Raw genomic sequence first — 18,135 nt, 5'->3', positions numbered from 1 at the left:
AGGCACTAGTAGAGAGGAGCATTTATCTTTTCCTTGCTTCTAAGTGTGGGCGTGCAGACACCAATTTTTCCTCTCTCCCATTTCTCTACTCTAACATAGGACCTATTAAGAGTGGTTAACTATATCTCAGAATGATTATCCTTGCTTTACTGAAAGGGAACAAATGACCAAGAGTTTAACTGACCTGCCCATTTAGCTAAATCCAACCTAAGTCTCCCCAACTCCAGAGTAAATCCTCCCTCTGGAAAGACATACTGATGTGCACTTTCTGTAAAATGTGTTAAAGTTTATCTTCAGTGTTCTTCATGTCCTTTTTGAACCCTTCTCTTCTTCTTTATGCCTTGTATACCATCTGACCTCCTGCTAACCTCTATTCCTCTCCACCCCCTGTAAATCGTATACTGTTCTGTCTCTTCCTTTTGCATCTACTCCTGAGGCTTCTGAGGAACAAAACTGCAATGCATTTTACTGACAAATAATGGTTGAGTGTTCTCATTTCCATCATCTTAGAATTTAAAATCATTTATTCAACAAAGATTTATCATTTTCCTGGTTTTCTTTACCAATGATTGAGTTCCAGCATGGAAGCAGTATTGGAAAATCTCATCGATCAAGCCTCCGAATGGTAATTTCTACATGGTACTTTCCCTGTGTAGAGGACACACTGGATTTTTTTTTTAGTTTTTTGTTTTTTGTTGTTTTTTTTTTTTTTAGTTTATTATTGAGAAAGAGAGAAACAGAGCATGAGTGGGGGAGGGACAGAGAGAGAGAGGGAGACACAGAATCCGAAGCAAGCTCCAGGCTCTGAGCTAGCTGTCAACACAGATCCCGACGTGGGGCTCAAATCCACAAACCGTGAGATCATGACCTGAGCCAAAGTCAGACACTTAACTGACTGAGCCACCCAGGTGCCCGGAGGACACATTGTTATACAAGGCAGCCATTCCACTTTTGGACAGTTGCTAACTGCCAAACACTCCTTCCATATGTTCCTCTGAATTATCTCTCCATGTAACTTTTATTTTCCATGCCCTGTACCCTCTACAGAATGACCCCAATCCATTTTGGTCATATGTTAGCTCTTTAAATGTTGTCATTTGTCCTCTTTCTAACACTTTCTCATAAAACACTACTACCGCCACCACAATCACCACATAGCATTTTATACCCCTCTGTTGTATTCCAGGTTTTAGAGTCACTGTTAGTACACAGCACTCAGAACTGATCATATGACTTCAGCCAATATCTGACCAACTGATATTCCAGAGCACATGGTACTATCACCTCCCTCATTCCACATGCTTTATTCCTATTCGTGTAACCTAATTTCAGTTGACTTTTAGAACAGGCATGGTACATGGTAATCTCATGGTAAATTTACCAATCAGTGAATAACACCATTTTTTTCTCCTAAAAAGTTGTAAATCCAGGTCTCTCTTCCTCATCTATGTGTACAAGTTGATTTTTTTTTTTTGTGGTCCTAGCATCTTGAACATTATGTCAGTTCACTGGAACAGGAGTTAGAAGGTGAGAATCAATAATTTAAAACTTAATTCTGTCCTGCAAAAGATTAGCTGCCCTTCCTAGATATGTGTTGTCCACAAATATGATAACAATGAATTTTATACCTTTATTCCTTCATCTAACTGGTTAACAAAAAATTTATAAAAGGTCAAGGGCAGGAATCTAAAACACTTCCTGCCTGACATGGAATTTCTAATCAACATTTTTTGGCATGCTTGTTCAACTTTCTATATATTTCCTTCCATTTATATCAATGTCTTCTATTTTTTAGTCGATTTTTCTTGAATGAACTTGTCACTAAGATGGAATTTAATAAACATTCTATATTTTAAAGCAACTTTTTCACATAGGTGTTTTTGATAAGGCCACATCTGTGCACCTATTTTAAAACTATGAGCATCCTCCTAAAACTAGATAATGGGGCCATTTATGACTTAGAGGATACTATGACACAGTCTTAAAAAATTACACTGTAAGTTTTTTTAATTGCCAAATTAGAAAAATTAAGAAACAGACATCTTCATAGTTCTCCTCTTTGTCATCTTATCTTCCTTTGAATTCCCCATCACTAGTGTTGAGTTCAGAGAGGGGAAATGGTAATGAATTTTTCTCATTTGAATAATATTTAGTAAGGAAAAAAAAGTACTTTAATGTTTGGCACAGCTGCTCTGAAATGTTACACCAGAACAGCTTCAATTTGGAAGGAACTATGCCAAATAACTATGGGCCTAGCTTTGCAATGCAGGCATCTGTAACAAGATTATTTGAAGATACGTGGGGAGGGAGAAAGGATCTGAGCAAGAATTTTTCCTGTTACCCTTGACCTAAAGGATGAGCATCTACACTTAAGAATCATGGTGCCCAGAGGAAAAGCTTTATCTTTGTGAAGCTAATGATGTACTTCATCTCATTTTGTGAATGGGAGCACAATTCTATTTACAGTGGTAAATAATAAGGTTCTTTATGCCCAGCATCTCTTGTATTCTGAAGGCTTTTTAATTTCAAAGAAAAACAAATGTCTAAGGAAACTGCATTTAAAAAAATAAAGAGTTGAATGAGTAGGCAACTTTATAGTTTTCTTGGTTCCAAGTTCACAGTGAGGAATTTCTAGAAAGGAAGGTCTTAAAATCCCCCAAATCTTTTTGTTTCAGCAGAAATTGCAGAGAAAAAAAATAGATCATTTGACTCACATGCTCTTCAATTGTCCCTTCAATTCTAACCCGTCATAGAATAGCCAGATGAGACCTTACAGCAGCAGGCCTATGCACAGACTCAGAGGAATTCCAAAAGCTCAACCCTGGGATTGGGGCCAGGAAACAGCTATGATCCAGAGGCCATGAGGAAGCTAGGGTAACTTCCACACACTCCATTCAAGGGAACAAAATCCTCTTTGCCCACTTCTTTCACTATACACCTGAAAGTTGTTTACCTCTCAAACAAACTGTACTTCTGTAAACACACTACATGGAAATAGATGTCCCTCCTCCTAATTAGTGGCTTAGGGGTTTAGGCCTCAAGCGGCATCCATACGCATAAGCCTCACAATGATACAGAACTCACTGATGGACCAACATTGTCAAATAGAAGCAACACTGCACAATTAGTTGTTTTTGTACACATGGATCATAGAGACTATGAGACTCAATATATTAATTGAGGTGAGGTCTTGTAAACTATTAGACACTTTATCGCTGTGTCTAACACAGTGACTGGCACAAAGTAGGGGCTTAATAAACAGCTGTTGAATAAGCAAATTTCTAAGCTAATACTTTCTCCTTATGTTTAATCCAGTCATGGAAAATTATTATTTGAGCACCTACTGGGTACCAGATACTATACAAAGCTGTGAGTAGACACACATGAGTCCTTCCTCAGAACCTGGAGTCTTAAGTAAAATTGGTGAAGTAACTTCTACTGCTGATAAGGGGCACTATTATGGTAATCTTGGGGACGGTCAACATTCCTGCTGGGCCTGAAGTCCCTCACATTCAATTTAATGTTGGACAAAATGGGACCTACTCTATAAGCTTATTTAGTTCTAAAAGTATTGTAAAGGGTATGAAATATGTAAAGCATTATGTAAATAAATTTAAATTTTAAGATAATATTTTTTAATTTGAATATGGCCCAAAATGGATGTTCTCCCCAGTTCAAAAGCAATTCAGCTTCTCAAATGGATACATGCATATCATTATATAAACCACACAAAGAATCCAATGACTCTGGCATTGTTATATTTTTAAAGCAGATCTCTATTGTGTAATGTAACTTCCTTGAGAGCACAATACTTTACATTTGGTATCCTCTATAGGATCTAGTACTTTCCAAAACTTCTAGCATTTGAAAGCGTATTAACGCAAGGGAAACAATTTAAGAATCAGCAAGGATTCCAAACTGAATGGTGAATGGCATTTAGAGATTCAAGAACCCTATGAAATTATATGCAAAACTGTGTGTAGGCCATTGTGTAGAGGTCTTTAGATTTACCAGAGTCGCAGAGAGATCTATTATCCAAAATGGTTCCTCCATTCGGTATATGTTAATTGAATATCAACTACTTGCCAGGCACTGTATTTTGGTTTAGGCTTAGAATCTAAAACTTTTTAATAAATAATGAATACTGAATACAACAAATCTTTACAAGATCTGCTTTCTCATATTTATACTGCTAAAAATAATACATACTCTATTAAATATATCTACATCCTACATCAAGATGAGATACTACACAATATATTTTCTGATAAAATATATATGCATATATATACATACTCACATTGATATAATTTAAGAAATTTTTAGTGAATTTTGCTGCTTAAATTGTTTAAACTATTTCTAATTCATCAACTATCCTATACCACGACTGGGTTTTCATTTATTCCTAACAAAAACAACGAAGCTACTGTCCTTCAAAAAAAGTAATGACATATAAAGAAGATTTCATAAAATAGTTTTATAAGTAGTTTTCTCAGGGATATTCCACTTACTAAAAAATAAATAGCTTTTGTATGCTCCAGATGGAGAACAAAAAGTATTAATAAGATCTCAAGGAATCCTCTAAAATTTAATGAAAAATATTTCCCCTTTGGAAATTTTATATCTTGCCTCAATACATTAAGCGTCATCTACCTAAAATCAGTCAATATTTGTCTGAGCAACTATTTAAATTTTCTGAATAAGACTATTTTTACCTTTGAGAATGGCTGCATATTGTCACAAACATATGGAAAGGAATATTTCTCCATATAAAAAAAAGATTAAAATCCTCACCCACAGCAGATGTTCACTTTATAATATGAAAGTTTCTATGTAGCATGACCCAAAATGACCATTTCAAAACAAGGTTAGCTTATGCTATTAGGAAACCATTTGTTTCTAATCTCTACACTTTTACAGAACTTAAATGCAGTTAGTGATAGTGGCCAGGAGATGGTGCAGTCTCATTTCCTAAAATTTAGTTCACAGGCTTTGGGTAATTTACAAAGTTTGCTTTAAAGAGAAATGTTTTATTAATGGCACTTGTTATCACAAATGGCAGAAATGAATGAAAGATAAAACATTCAGAAAAGAAATAAGGAATTTAAATTTCTCAAAAGTTTTACTTATTACTAATCACTTAAATGAGAATAAAATTCTTTAAAATACTTTAAATAACTTTTTTCTCTCCTGTGTACAAGGAACAGAAGGGAAGAAAAAGTCAAAGTAATAGTCATTTGGAATTACCTCAACTTTTCAATTCTTCCTTTTAGCTCATTTTATATGCTGGGTTGCTTTAACACTTAAAAACATTTTACAATTATAAACTCCATTTTTCAATAAAATAAAAACAAGTATAGTTTTAAAACAGGAATTCTTACAACTGGTATTTAGGGATCCTGATATTTTAGGGAGAAAATTCATTAAAGTAAAAATATTTCCTGAAATGTCTTTATTCAAGGCACGTGTAATGTTTAAATGCTTCTTTCACTTAATAAACGCTAAATAAGAGTATTTAGATCTCAAATCCATCACATTGGTTGTAAAAAGAAATAGAAGGCCTCGTAATCCACTCACATACATAATGTACACATTAATAGCTGTGGGTGTGAGGGCTGCGTTGCACGCTTCCAGAAATGCTCCAGAAAGGGAGAATAGGCAGAAATATTACAGATTGTCCTGATTTGGCCTGGAATACAATCTGCCACCAATTACCGAGTCTTTGCTAGAAAGGTAGGGAGAATCCCTAATCATTCCTGAAAATGCATAATCCAAAGCTGGCCGAAAAGGCAGTGCTGGTACCAACCCCGGAGTCAGGTAAGGAGACATAAAACCAGATAGCCCTCTTCCTGGAGAGGAATATGCCAGCCGTAACGGATTGATACCTATTCTGGGATTTAAGCTGTAGAGATCTGCATCACCTCCATAAGAGGCAGAAGTAGTCTGAAGAGGAGAGAAAGCGGATTTATTCCCTAGAGTTCCAAAACCAATTCCACCTAAACTAAAATTTGAAGCTCTCTGAAAAGCTGTATTTGCCAATTCTGCTGAGCTTGCTAGGTCCCTGGTGTCTGGTCTGTGTTCCTTTCCATTTAGGACCTGTTCAATGGCTTGGACCACATCCCCTTTGCAGAACCGCAGAATGCCTTCTAGCCGGCTACGCCTATAACTTGGGAAAATCCTGGTAAGGATATCAAGAGGGTCTCTTGTTCTTGAGGACAGTGTGGGAAGGCTGGCTCTGGTAGCAGTGAAGTCTTTTGCCCACTCACTTTCATTTCCTGATTCCAGATCCGATGATGACAGGGACCTAGGACTCTCTTCCCCTCCTGACAGCTCCCCAGGGTGAGGAAGCTGAATGTTATCACCCTTGTTTGAGTTTTCTGAAATAGATGGCCTGATGTTTTGTTTTCCAATGACACCATCAGACTTAGGAGATGATCCTAGAGTATGCTGGTGGGATTTGGAGACTGGCTCTTCTTGTCCACTCTGGCATGATTCACACTTACTGTCTTTTAGTTCTAAGGGACAGAAAAAAAAGAAAAAAAGGAATCAAATAAAGGAAAATTTCCCAAAACACAGTACTACCTACTTGAAAATAATGCTGGATAAAATAATTCATTCACTCATAGTGTATCAGTAATATTTACTGCAAGAGATTTTAGTGAACAAGAAGTTTAAAAAGGCATTCAGAGATGCAGGTATTGGAACAGTGGGAAAATGCTATTTATTAGGTCATTTCAAGATCACAAAATTATATAATATTCAAATGCTATAGTTAACTTAAGAATCAGAAGATAAAGGTCTATTATTACCTAGCTATTAGCATGAGACCAATATCTCACACTATTTGCACTATTTGGTGACTTGAGATTTTCTAAGTATTACCCAATTTCATTGTTATCCCAGTGAGCTATTTTTTTTTTCAAAATGACATTATGTAAAAAAGAACTAAATAAAATGACTGTTTAGATAAGAAGTCAAAGTAAGGAACAATCTCACTATGAAAATGAATATTTAATACCTAATACTAAATTTCAACATTTTTTTAATGCTCACATTTCACGTTCCAATTAAGTTACCTGAATAACGTGAACAACAACAAAGTTCTTCATTTCACTTCAAATCTAAACCAATACTGAGTGCTGTACCAATCTCAGATCATACCAGGGCTCACGAATTTCATTTTATGTGAGAGATGATAGACACCTGGTATTTTTTATAATGCTCTCTGAAATATGGACTTTCTTTTTCGATCCTTAGGAAATATTTTTTTAAGTTTACACTCAAATTGTTTCTAAAAGAAAATTATAAACCGCACTATTGCACTACTGATATCTGTACATATCATCAGCATCAACATATTAATTATTTGCTTCAAATCACAACTCCCTTCCAAACTTAAGGAAAGTTTTCTAAAAATATTTTTTTCACAAACATAATTTTATGCCTCAACATGTTGAACATAAAAAAGTAATATTTTGATGCCTTTTATATAGTTCATGCCAGCAAAATAATAATAATGTATGCATTCACTAAACAACTTTTAATTTGGTTTACATTTCCTTTCATCTTATAGACATACTTGATCTCTATTTCCATTGGAAAGAGTAAACTATCAAGCGGGGGTTCTCAAGAGTATTCTGTCAAACCTTTTTTCTACAAATTTTATGAATGCAACAACGTAAATACTGACTAAAGCAGTGATTTGCACACATGATTTGCAACACTCCTTTGATTTCTCAGGAAGCAGTCCTAAATTATAAAAAAGTATCTATAGTTTATTTTAAAATTAAAGTACCTGTGTGCAATTTAACCTTTTAAGGGTTAAAATTCTGTCATTGTATCAAACAGATGACAAAATAAAAGAATATATGTTGTTCCAACAAAACTACAAAGACTCTCTAGTATTTCAACTTTAAAAGAAACAATGAAACTTTTCTAATAAAGTCTACCAAGTGGGGAAAGATTGGCCTTGGTCCACCATTTATACTTTATTTCTATGACTCACTAAATATGCCTCCTGAACATGTAAGGTATCAAAATTTCATATCTACAGCAACTTATGCACAAAATAATCTTTGTTAGTATACTGTACTCATGGAGTACAATATAATGTAATAAAATACTGATTGCATAAGACTGTCCAGAAAATAAGATATCCTTAAGATATGTGATACCATTTACATCATCTCTGTTTTCTCAACCTGGTTTCCTAAACCTGGTTCTACTTCTTTACTTTTGTCATTGTATACTTTGTCTTGTGTTGTAGTTTTTGGATACATATAGTCTTTCTTCTTTAGTATGTAAGTTTTTTGTGTGTAGGAAAATCTTATTCAAGTCTGAATCACTCAATAGTTTTCGTCTAATGAGTAAATTAAATAGACTACTGCAGTTTATGGATATTGGATAAGATGAGGCAGTCAGTTGAGAAAAGCTATAGGGGTAGCTTTTCGAAAGAAAAGGTCAACTGAGGCAAAGAATAAAATACTTGACCCTAGAAAGCAGAACACTTTGCCCCCCACAAAAAAACATATAAATCAATGTCTAGCAGAGAATTATCAGCCGGATTGCATTGTTCACTTAGTTTACAGGATTTTAACTTTTACTTTTTTATAGCAGTTATTAGTTGCTTAACGACTTTGTTTTTGGCACTCTTTGATGTTTCATGAGAAACAGTCTATTTTGTCCACTGAAATAAACTAGAATATGGGCAAAACACTGGCATATGTGAACACAAAATCAAATATGCCTTACTTAAATTCAGAGATAGTCTTTTTACAAAAGTACATCCTGTGATCCAAGGTCTGCAATATTCACAATTCAGGAAAGTTTTCCAATTAATAACTTACTTTTCATTATCACAGAATTTCATCTGATACAACTTGTCTTGAATTTGTACAAAAATACTGAAATGACATTTTCACTGCTTGTGTTACCTGTAGAGGGCTGAGGAATTCCCTAAAATACAGTGAGATTTACATCAGCAGGAAAATTTTATTTGAGACAACTCTAGTAAATAAAAAAAGAATTCACATAACTTTTTTACCCCATGCAGGGGATGAAGGTATTTTGCAGTCAAGAAATCAGAGAAAAAATTAATTAAAACTCCTTGGATAAGAAATTCCTAATTTTGGACTCTGAAATTCTTCTTCCCAATGGCTTTACAAACCAGGGAAACCTAAATTTCTCTCCTACAGGAAACAGTTGAAACTTCATATATTACAGCTAGAATTTCCAAACTTTTGGAGGCCAACAAAGAGCTGAGGGAGGTGACTAAATTTTTAAGGGAAGGGAAGAAGGTTAAAGAGGTTTGGTAGATTTCTCCACTTCTAGCTGGCACCAAAAGCTTTGCCCCAAAGATGAGGAACTGTATTCCCAACAATCAGGGAATGTCCCAGCACAACTGGAAGATTTACTTTGGGTTTATAGCTGAAGGGAGTATAGAGCAAGCTCAAAACCCAGCTTTTCTCCCTCAACTTTTCACCCAATGCCCGCTTGAACTTCTACCTCACTCAAAGTAATACCATCTTGGGTGCAAACTCCGTTACCAACATGAGTTGCTCACCTAATCGCTCAAGCTTCCATTTTACAGGATCTTATCCTATCCCCTAAGAGTACAGAACGCCCTTCCAAGGTAATGCGTCTCTAACACACTCATTGACGTTTATAGCACACTGCAGTTTCCGAGAACTTAAGAGTGCTTCTTTCAAACAACTTTACTCGCCCGCCACGGAGGCATGGCTACTTGTTTGGAGAGCTTTTCTCCAAAACGACCATTTTTCTTTGCAAAGAGTAAATGAAAGACCAACTCACCTTGGTTTTCCTCCGTATCGTCTGGCTGGACAACTTGGAAAGCAGGGCTCGCCAGACCAGTCTGTGTCAGGGCACCCAGTCCCGGCGTCGTCACCGCTGCAGGGCCGCTCGAGGCCTGGGGATTCTCCGTTCTGCGGCTGCCTCCGGGCGTCCGAACCCCGGGCCCGCAGGGTCCCGGGCACAGCAGCCTCCGCAGCCCCCGGGCCTCGCTCTCCTCCTGGGCCTGCTGTCGGCGCAGCGCCACCTGGGCGGCCATGACGCGCTGGCGCTCGGCTATCAGGGTGCACTTGGCACACGCGCAGTCCCGCCAGCGGCAGAAGCGCTTGTGCCCCTTGAGCGCCGACACGACGCCGTGGTTGCGACAACGGGCGCACTTGGGTGTCCGCGGGTAGCCGCAGCCCAGCGCGCCCATCCCTCTCTCCAGTCCCGGGGCCGGCGCGCAGCCCCCGCTTCCCGCGGCGGCGGCGGCGGCGGCTCGCAGAAAGANCGAGGCCGGGTGGGGGCGGCCGCTGCCGCTGCGGTCTCTGCTGCCACACTGTGACCGCTCCATTCTTGAGAAGCGTCTGGGGAGCGAAGCGCGCCGTCCACGGCTAACCCTGCCGGGGGCTGGGTGCGCGCCGACGGCCGCGGTCTCGCTGCCTTCCACCCACACACGGGCAAAGTCTGACACAACTCCGGCCGGGGGCTGGAGACGCGAAGAGGCGCAGATGCCCAGTAAGCCTCTTAAGAGTCCCGGGGCGCCGAGTTAATGCCCCTGTGCTCCGCGCGCCCTCTGCGCAGGAGAAAGCGGGGCGGGAGACGTACCCCGCCCACCAGTGCTCCGGGCCGAGCGCGGACGCCCTGGAGGGAGGGACCGGCGGAGAGTGGGGGCTGCCCGGGAGGAGGGACAGTGGGAGACACGAGAAACCGTCCCGATGGGCTGCAAAGGTGCCTTTCCCAGAGGAGCCCTTATCTCCCACTTGCCTCCCCATGAATTCCTCAACGTAGATTTTTATGAATAACCTTCCGGCCCTCTGCCCTTCTTAAATTAAGGTTGGAAGTTCTCCTTGCCTCAGTCCCACGCTTCTCCAAAGCAAGTTTGAGGATTTGGATGTAAAGTTGTCTTTTCTTTTCCCTTCCAGGTGGTTTTCAGGATGGTAGCATGACCAATGTTAGTGAGAAAACAGAGCTTGACAGACGGCAAATATTACCCACCTGAAGGATGCCTTATTTTATTAAAATTTTTTTTAATGTTTATTTACTTTTGAGAGAGAGAGAGAAAACGAGTGGGGAAGGGGCAGAGAGAGAAGGAGACACAGAATCCGAAGCAGGCTCCAGGCTCCGAGCTGTCAGCACAAAGCCCATACAGGACTTGAACCCATGAGATCATGACCTGAGCCTAGGTCCGATGCTTAAAGAACTGAGCCACTCAGGTGCCCCAAAGATGCCTTACTTTAAATAGGTCTTACTTAGGGCTGCATCAAAATAATGGATAAATAATGAAGAGAATCCATTCACATTCGGATTCTTCTCGTTCATTTTATTTACAAATGCAAATCTGGATTACACCCATTATACTTGCTACTGCCCAAAGAATTCTATGCATTTCTTATGTGGAACTTATAGGCAGCAACTGTGTTAAAACTGCTTCAAAAATACTTCACATTTCTATTGTAAAGTATTGGGAAAGGTCGTTTAGGCCATTCTTTAAATATGCTATCATAAAATGGACTCTTAAAATATGTATTTATGCCCTTACATGCAAGAAAAGATCATACTGCTTTTAAACTGAAAGAGCATTTGAGGCAGAGAATTCATGAGTGTTTATTGTTAATGGAAAGGAGAGTCAGGGCTCTGTCAGTTCTTCAAAATAGTATTCAACTACCTTGACAGGCAATTCATATCCTAGCTCTAAGATGGCAAGGCAAGGAACAATGACAATTTTAGCATCACAACCACTGACATCCAGGGCAGACACTGCTAATCAATCTGGGCTTTCTCCTGCCTGCCCACTCACACCATCACCACCATCAACATCCTCCCATATTAATATCCTAACATTCTATCATAGAGGTTTTCCACCCTTCCTAAGCCCTGGAACCACTTAGGGCACTTTTAAAAGATATAGATACTCCAATCAAAATATTCTGATTCTTTTGGCCTGAGTCTTTTAAACTCTAAAGGTGGTGATATATACAACCAAGGTTTAAAACTACCACTCTAGGAATTTCTAACCTCTGCAGATTCTATAATCCTCAAGTTTTCTCATACTCCTAGATCTTTGCTCGAGCCACTCCGAATAGCTAGTTATTCCCTAACTATGGAACTCATATCCAACATCTGAGAAATGGATTTTGAGTGCTACATGGATCATTAAAATTCCCTTTTTCTATTATTTGTTAAGATTTGATTACATAAAGGAAAAGGATTAGCTTGGTGTAAGTATGTCTTTAGAATCTTTAAAGGCTTGTTAATTATGCCTTTTAACCAAAAAAATTTTAAGAGCCTCAGCAAGCACCAGTGTTTACCTGAAATTTAACACTATTTTTCTGTTTTTTATTTGATTTTCAAAGTTACCTTCCAATTATGGCAAGTGATATTGGTTTTCATCCAAGGAAGTGAAAATAATTAAGTAAATGTATTTAAATAAAATGTGTGTCTATTTAAATGAGAAATAATCAGTGTGTGAAAGACTGAAAATTAATAAACTTTGGTGACAAAAATTAAAGACCTAAATAAATGTAGAGGTCTACCATGTCCATGGGGCAGAAGACTCAATTGTTAAGAAGACAATTCTACCTAAATTATCTATAGATCCATTCAATTTCAATTAAAATTCCAGCAGACTTTTTTTGGTAGAAATTGTCAAAGCCATTCTAAAATACATATGGAAATGCAGAAGAAGGACCAAGAATAGCCACAGATAAAGTTGCAAGGCTAAAAATATTTTGTTTCAATAATTATACAAAGTTACAATAATCAAAACAGTGTAGCATTGGTGAAAAGATAGAAAAATCAACCAAGGTGATAAAACAGAGTTTAGAAATACATTCACCCGTAAGTAGACAACTAATTTTATACAAAGGTTCAAAGACAATTTGGTGGAATGAAAACAGATTGCTTTTTCCAAACAAATTTTGCTGAGACAATTGGACAGCCACATGCAGGTGGAAAGAGGTTGTGGAGGGACAGTGAAAGATGAGTAGGAGGGACTACAAAGGCTCAAAGGAAACTTTTGGAGATAATGAATACATTAATTATTTTAATTGTGGTAATGATTTTGTGTGTATATGTATACTTACCAAACTGTGTACGGTATATATTTGCAGTTTATTGTTTGTCAGCTATACTATGATAAAGCCCTTATAAAAAATAAAACCCCATTACCTCTGGGGGGAGAAAAAGCATAGAATAATGTGAAAGTATTTTGAGCCAAGATAATCCTAATCTTAGTGCCCAAAGCTGGAGCAATGATTTTAAACAGTTGTATTTCTTCTCAAACACACTGGAAAACTTGAATCTTTCCCCTTAATAGTATGACACATTCTCTCTTTTTCTCAAATTATGTATCCTTTTTTTCTTTTTACTCTAACAGCAAATGAGTACTGTGACTATTCTCATAAGTCACTGAGAAGATGTTAACAGCTGCAATTTAGCGGTGGCAACAGTTTCATCAAATGAAAAGATGATAAGAAGAAACACATTTTTAATTAAACTGTGTCCAAGTATCACAAATATGTCACTTACAAAATTTATTCAAAATAAAGTAAGAAAAAAAACCAGACTGGTCTGATAAATGAGAAATGCAGAGGTATGTCAGAAGGAAGGAAAGGGAACTAATAAATAGAGTCTCTCCCAAGTTCAAAGACACTAATGTACCTCCTTTTTAAAAATTACTCATTTCTACTTGACTTCCTTGTCCACCCTAAATTCTTAAGAGTTAACTGCCATGTTTGGTTGGTTCCCAGAACCAATCCATCAGCAAAGAGGAGTTGGAAGTGTGAATCAGCAATTGCAAACATAGGCCTGGCTCTGATCTTCACTAAGCTAGGACAGCTTGGAGAATTACACACTCTCAGCTTTAACTTTTCTCACTGACAACTAAAAACATGAAGTCATCTTCAAGGATACTTCCAAGTTCTGTGGTTCATTTCATTTGCCAACCCTAGCCTGAAATTCTATTTCATTAATGTTCTTAATCTCCAAAGAACCCCACTACTACCCTTCTAAGGCCTCTGTCAAAGCATTTCTCTTGCTGGAGAAGAGCCTGGACGAACCTGCTGGTGGGGGATAAAATTAAAACATATATACTTAGCTTGGCTGGAAACTTTTGGCAAGAGGACTGGGGGTTTGGAAGGAGAGGCTCAGAATTGTGTCTTCTTTCATGCATAAACATGTACAATCTGCTCCGTGGCTTCAGAATATATGTAAGCACACCTTGTAAAGTCCTTCTACTCCAAGGTTTTCCAGAGCCATACTATGTATGCTAATGCCACGTTCTGTCAGTTTTGAGGGGTGTGAACTACATATCTCTTTGCCTGGGGTTCTTCAAAAAGTAACTGAGTGTTAATCATGATTGAGAGACCACAGTCCACAGATTGGTAAAAGTTTTAGCCACTGGACTATGGGCCTCCTCTGGGACACAGCCTTGAATATTGTTGGGGTAAGGATAAATATGTTTGGTCATATATATATATGGGGGGTGTTTATATATATATATGTAACACACACACACACACATATATACTGTATATATATACTGTCTATATATGTGTGTGTGTGTGTATACTCTAACAGCATTTGAGTACTGTAACTGTTCTCCTAAGTCCTTTGTATTCTGTGTGTGTGTGTATATATATATTGGCCAAGAGATGTTACTCTCCAAAACCCAGTATCTACCAGTACATGCTCCCTCCTGAGAATACTCTGAAGCTGAGGAGAAGTAATTCATTATACCAGAGCTGTAACTAACCACAGCACTGTGCACTTTAGGAAACAGAACTTCATTAGAGGACATCATCTCTGATCCCTTGCTCTGGGATGGCAAGAAGCCAGTTGGAGACCTTATATTATGCCTGCCCCTTGACATTACAAAATAGAGTAAAACATGTTAAATGTGTTTTCCTTTGTTGCTTTATGAGCTCTTTCCATACCAGTTGAAGATGCTTACCTGGAATCATAAGAAATTAACAAAGACAGGGAATGGAGAAGTACTATTTTTTTTTTCCTGTATCCGTTTCTAAATGCCTGGCACATAGTAAACATTCAATACCTCTCTGAAAATAAGTAAAGAATGGATGCTATAGGACTTAATTGTTAGTTGGCTGAATAAGCACTAATATCATATTACGTTTCCTTTGTATTCTGAAATCCTTGAGAAGTAATTTCCAGTCCACTAAAAATTAATCTTTTCCAGGTTTACCTTTGTGAGGTTATATAAGCTAGAGTGTGATTTCTTTTTAAGTATGGTTTATTGTTTACTTTGTTTTCTGTACTTTTGTTTAATATCAAATAAGGTACTTAATGACAACTTTTTTAAAAAAGAAAAAAAGTGAAACTCTACAGTTACACTTTTAATGCCACTGTACTGTATTCAGTACTTTTCAATATGTTTAGATCTAAGCACATATTGTCGCCTATGAACGTGATGAATTAATGCATTTTTTTACTTCTAATCTTTCTTCTGCATCAAAAAACCTTAAAATGTTGGATATATAATAGTTTTAACTTAATAATGATAAACATTTCCCATTTTAACAGCCTTTTGCAAAAATCAGCTGTAACAGCTAAATAACTTTCCATTTAACCATACAATAATTACTTCTACTTTAGAACATTTACTTATTTTTTTAATTTTTAAATTTTTTTTAATATTTATTTATATTTGAGAGAGAAAGAGAGCGTCAGTGAGGCAGGGAGATGGGCAGAGAGAGAGGGAGACACAGAATCTGAAGCAGGCTCCAGGCTCTGAGCTGTCAGAGCTGAGCTGTCAGCACAAACCCAACGCAGTGCTCGAACTCAGGAATAATGAGATCAGGACCTAGGCCAAAGTCGGATGCTTAACCAGCTGAGCCACCCAGGCACCCCAACTTTAGGACAATTTATAGTGTTTCATTCTCTCCCTGTTTTAAATAAGAAATGGATTAATATGTGAATTGAAAGTGTTTTCTATATTTCAAATTACCTTGTTAGAATAAATCGCTATAAATAAATGTACTGAATTAAAGGTTCTGAATATTTTTAAAGCTTTTGACGTACGTTACCACCTTTTTTCTTAAAGAGGTCATATGAATTTTAATTTTAATATACAGTTCACTTCATCATCCTTCCATATATTCCCTCTTTTCCTTTTACAGGACAGTGGTTTTCTTACTAGGAAATTGAAGCTGCTTTCTAGCAGTGACAACCCATAGTTCCATTAAGGAAAATAATTCTACAAGGTTTCAATTCATAGTAAGATAATCGCCATTTTGCAAATCTCTGGTTGAGTACTGGGAGGAAGTAAAGCAAAATATGGCAAAAGCTCCAATCACTGTAACAAACACTGATGTTCTCTGAGTAAATTACATGGCCTTTCATGAGCTTGCTGATTTAAACAATTATTTATAAAAGAGTGCTGTTGACTGAGACTCTAACAAGAAACCTTGGTACCATCGTGGTTAACTGCATAAGCACATGTTCAAAGCTATGCTCTTTATTTAGTTCACTCTAATGGATCTAAGTCTATCATGTAAATAGGACCCAGAGCTTATGAAACCCTTGTTTTATTTTTTAACTCACAGGATATTTAAAGTAAATTCATGCTCAGATAAGCTCTGTGATTTGTCTTACACTGAATAGAACTTACTTTCACAAATTAATGTATGTGAAAACATTTCCTCAGAATTCGGTCCTTAAATAAACAGCAATACAGTTTCACTCAGGAAGTATGTGAAAGCCCTTTATGTGGCTGCTAAAGGTCGTAACAGAATGAACGGCACATATTAAACACTGAAGCTTTTTAGTAAGAAGTCTAATTAAAAATTGCATGCTAGGTAAGTTCATTTTAAAAACAGCCATTAATCAATAAATTTCCCCCATAAAATGTTACCATCTTAAAGGATCTTCTATATATGAAGGCTATCTCTCTTATTTTTTTTAGATTTTTTTAATGTTTTATTTATTTCTGAGAGAGAGAGCGCGAGCATGAGCAGGGGAGGGTCAGAGAGAGAGGGAGATACATAATCTGAAACAGCCTCCAGGCCCTGAGTTGGCTGTCAGCACAGAGCCCAACACAGGGCTCGAACCCACGAACCGTGAGATCATGACCTGAGCCGAAGTCGGACGATCATGACCTCAACTGACTGAACCACCCAGGAGCCCCTTCTCTCTTATGATTATAGCTACCTTTTAAGAGTTGATTTTTCTGTTCCATGTACCATGTGTGGGCTTTATATATTATGTCCTTTCATACTCATAATCACCTTATTGAGACCAATTACATTATCCTAATTTTACAAATGAAAAAAAAAGTTTCAAAGAGAAGAGGTCCTCAAGATAGTCTAATGTTCAGACTCCTTACACTCCTGTTTCTCCCCAGAAGTCAAGTCAGTTCTACTATCATACAGATTCACAAAGCAGCCCATGATGCAGAGCTGCCATGATACAGTTACTCAGAGGGGGTACTTCTTGGATGACTCATGAGCAACCTTGAAAATGTACCTTATTCTTCAGTTATCAACAGTCCCATTAAAAAAAAAAAGAAAGGTGTGAAGAGAAAAAGAAAGAGAAATTCAAAGTACCATACTTGGTACATCTCCTTTTTTTTAAATGTTTATTTTATTTATTTGTTTGTTTGTTTTTGAGAGAGAGAACATGCATGTATGTATGCATGAAAGAGGGAGCAGGGAGGGGCAGAGAGAAGGGGAGAGAAGATCTGAAGTAGGCTCTGCACTGACAGCACAGAGCCCAAGGTAAGGCTTGAATTCACAAACCCTGAGCTCATGACCTAGGCCGAAGCTGGACACTTATCCAACTGAGCCACCAAGGCGCCCTGGCACATCTTCTTTTACTAAAGTTTGATGATGGGGTTTTTAAGTTGTTTTTCCCTATCTTTGTTTATTATTTATACCACCAGAAATTCAAACATGTTTTCCTTTTACTCTCAAGCATCAAGTCAAATTAGATATTAAATTTTACCCTTTTCAAAACCTGACATTCAATTCAAAGATATTCTTTTCCTCTCAAAGAAAGTTTTGTGGGGCGCCTGGGTGGCTCAGTTGGTTAAGATCCGACTTCGGCTCAGGTCACAATCTCACGGTTTGTTCGTGGGTTCAAGCCCCACGTCAGGCTCTGCTGGCAGCTAGC

At 37.7% G+C, this 18,135-nt stretch overlaps 1 protein-coding gene and 1 long non-coding RNA gene across 2 annotated transcripts in view; both read right to left on the bottom strand.

Moving 5' to 3' along the window:
* LOC144226759 (uncharacterized) overlaps nt 1-18,135 on the bottom strand; it is a 269,492-nt gene that overhangs the window by 219,720 nt on the left and 31,637 nt on the right. The gene's annotated exons all lie outside the window — the stretch shown is intronic.
* Nucleotides 5,192-11,319, bottom strand: DMRTA1 (DMRT like family A1). The gene is made up of 2 exons (XM_077758289.1): nt 9,811-11,319; nt 5,192-6,515 (listed from the first exon to the last, which is right to left on the bottom strand). Exons 1-2 carry the CDS (start codon nt 10,358-10,360, stop codon nt 5,668-5,670), a joined length of 1,398 nt encoding a protein of 465 aa, XP_077614415.1. The 5' UTR covers nt 10,361-11,319; the 3' UTR covers nt 5,192-5,667.

The sequence above is a fragment of the Crocuta crocuta genome, unplaced genomic scaffold, assembly GCF_008692635.1.
Source record: "Crocuta crocuta isolate KB4526 unplaced genomic scaffold, BGI_CrCroc_1.0 scaffold959, whole genome shotgun sequence".
Classification (NCBI taxonomy): Eukaryota; Metazoa; Chordata; class Mammalia; order Carnivora; family Hyaenidae; genus Crocuta; species Crocuta crocuta.
Note: the sequence above shows the minus strand (reverse complement) of the source record. Positions and strands in the feature narration are given on the sequence as shown.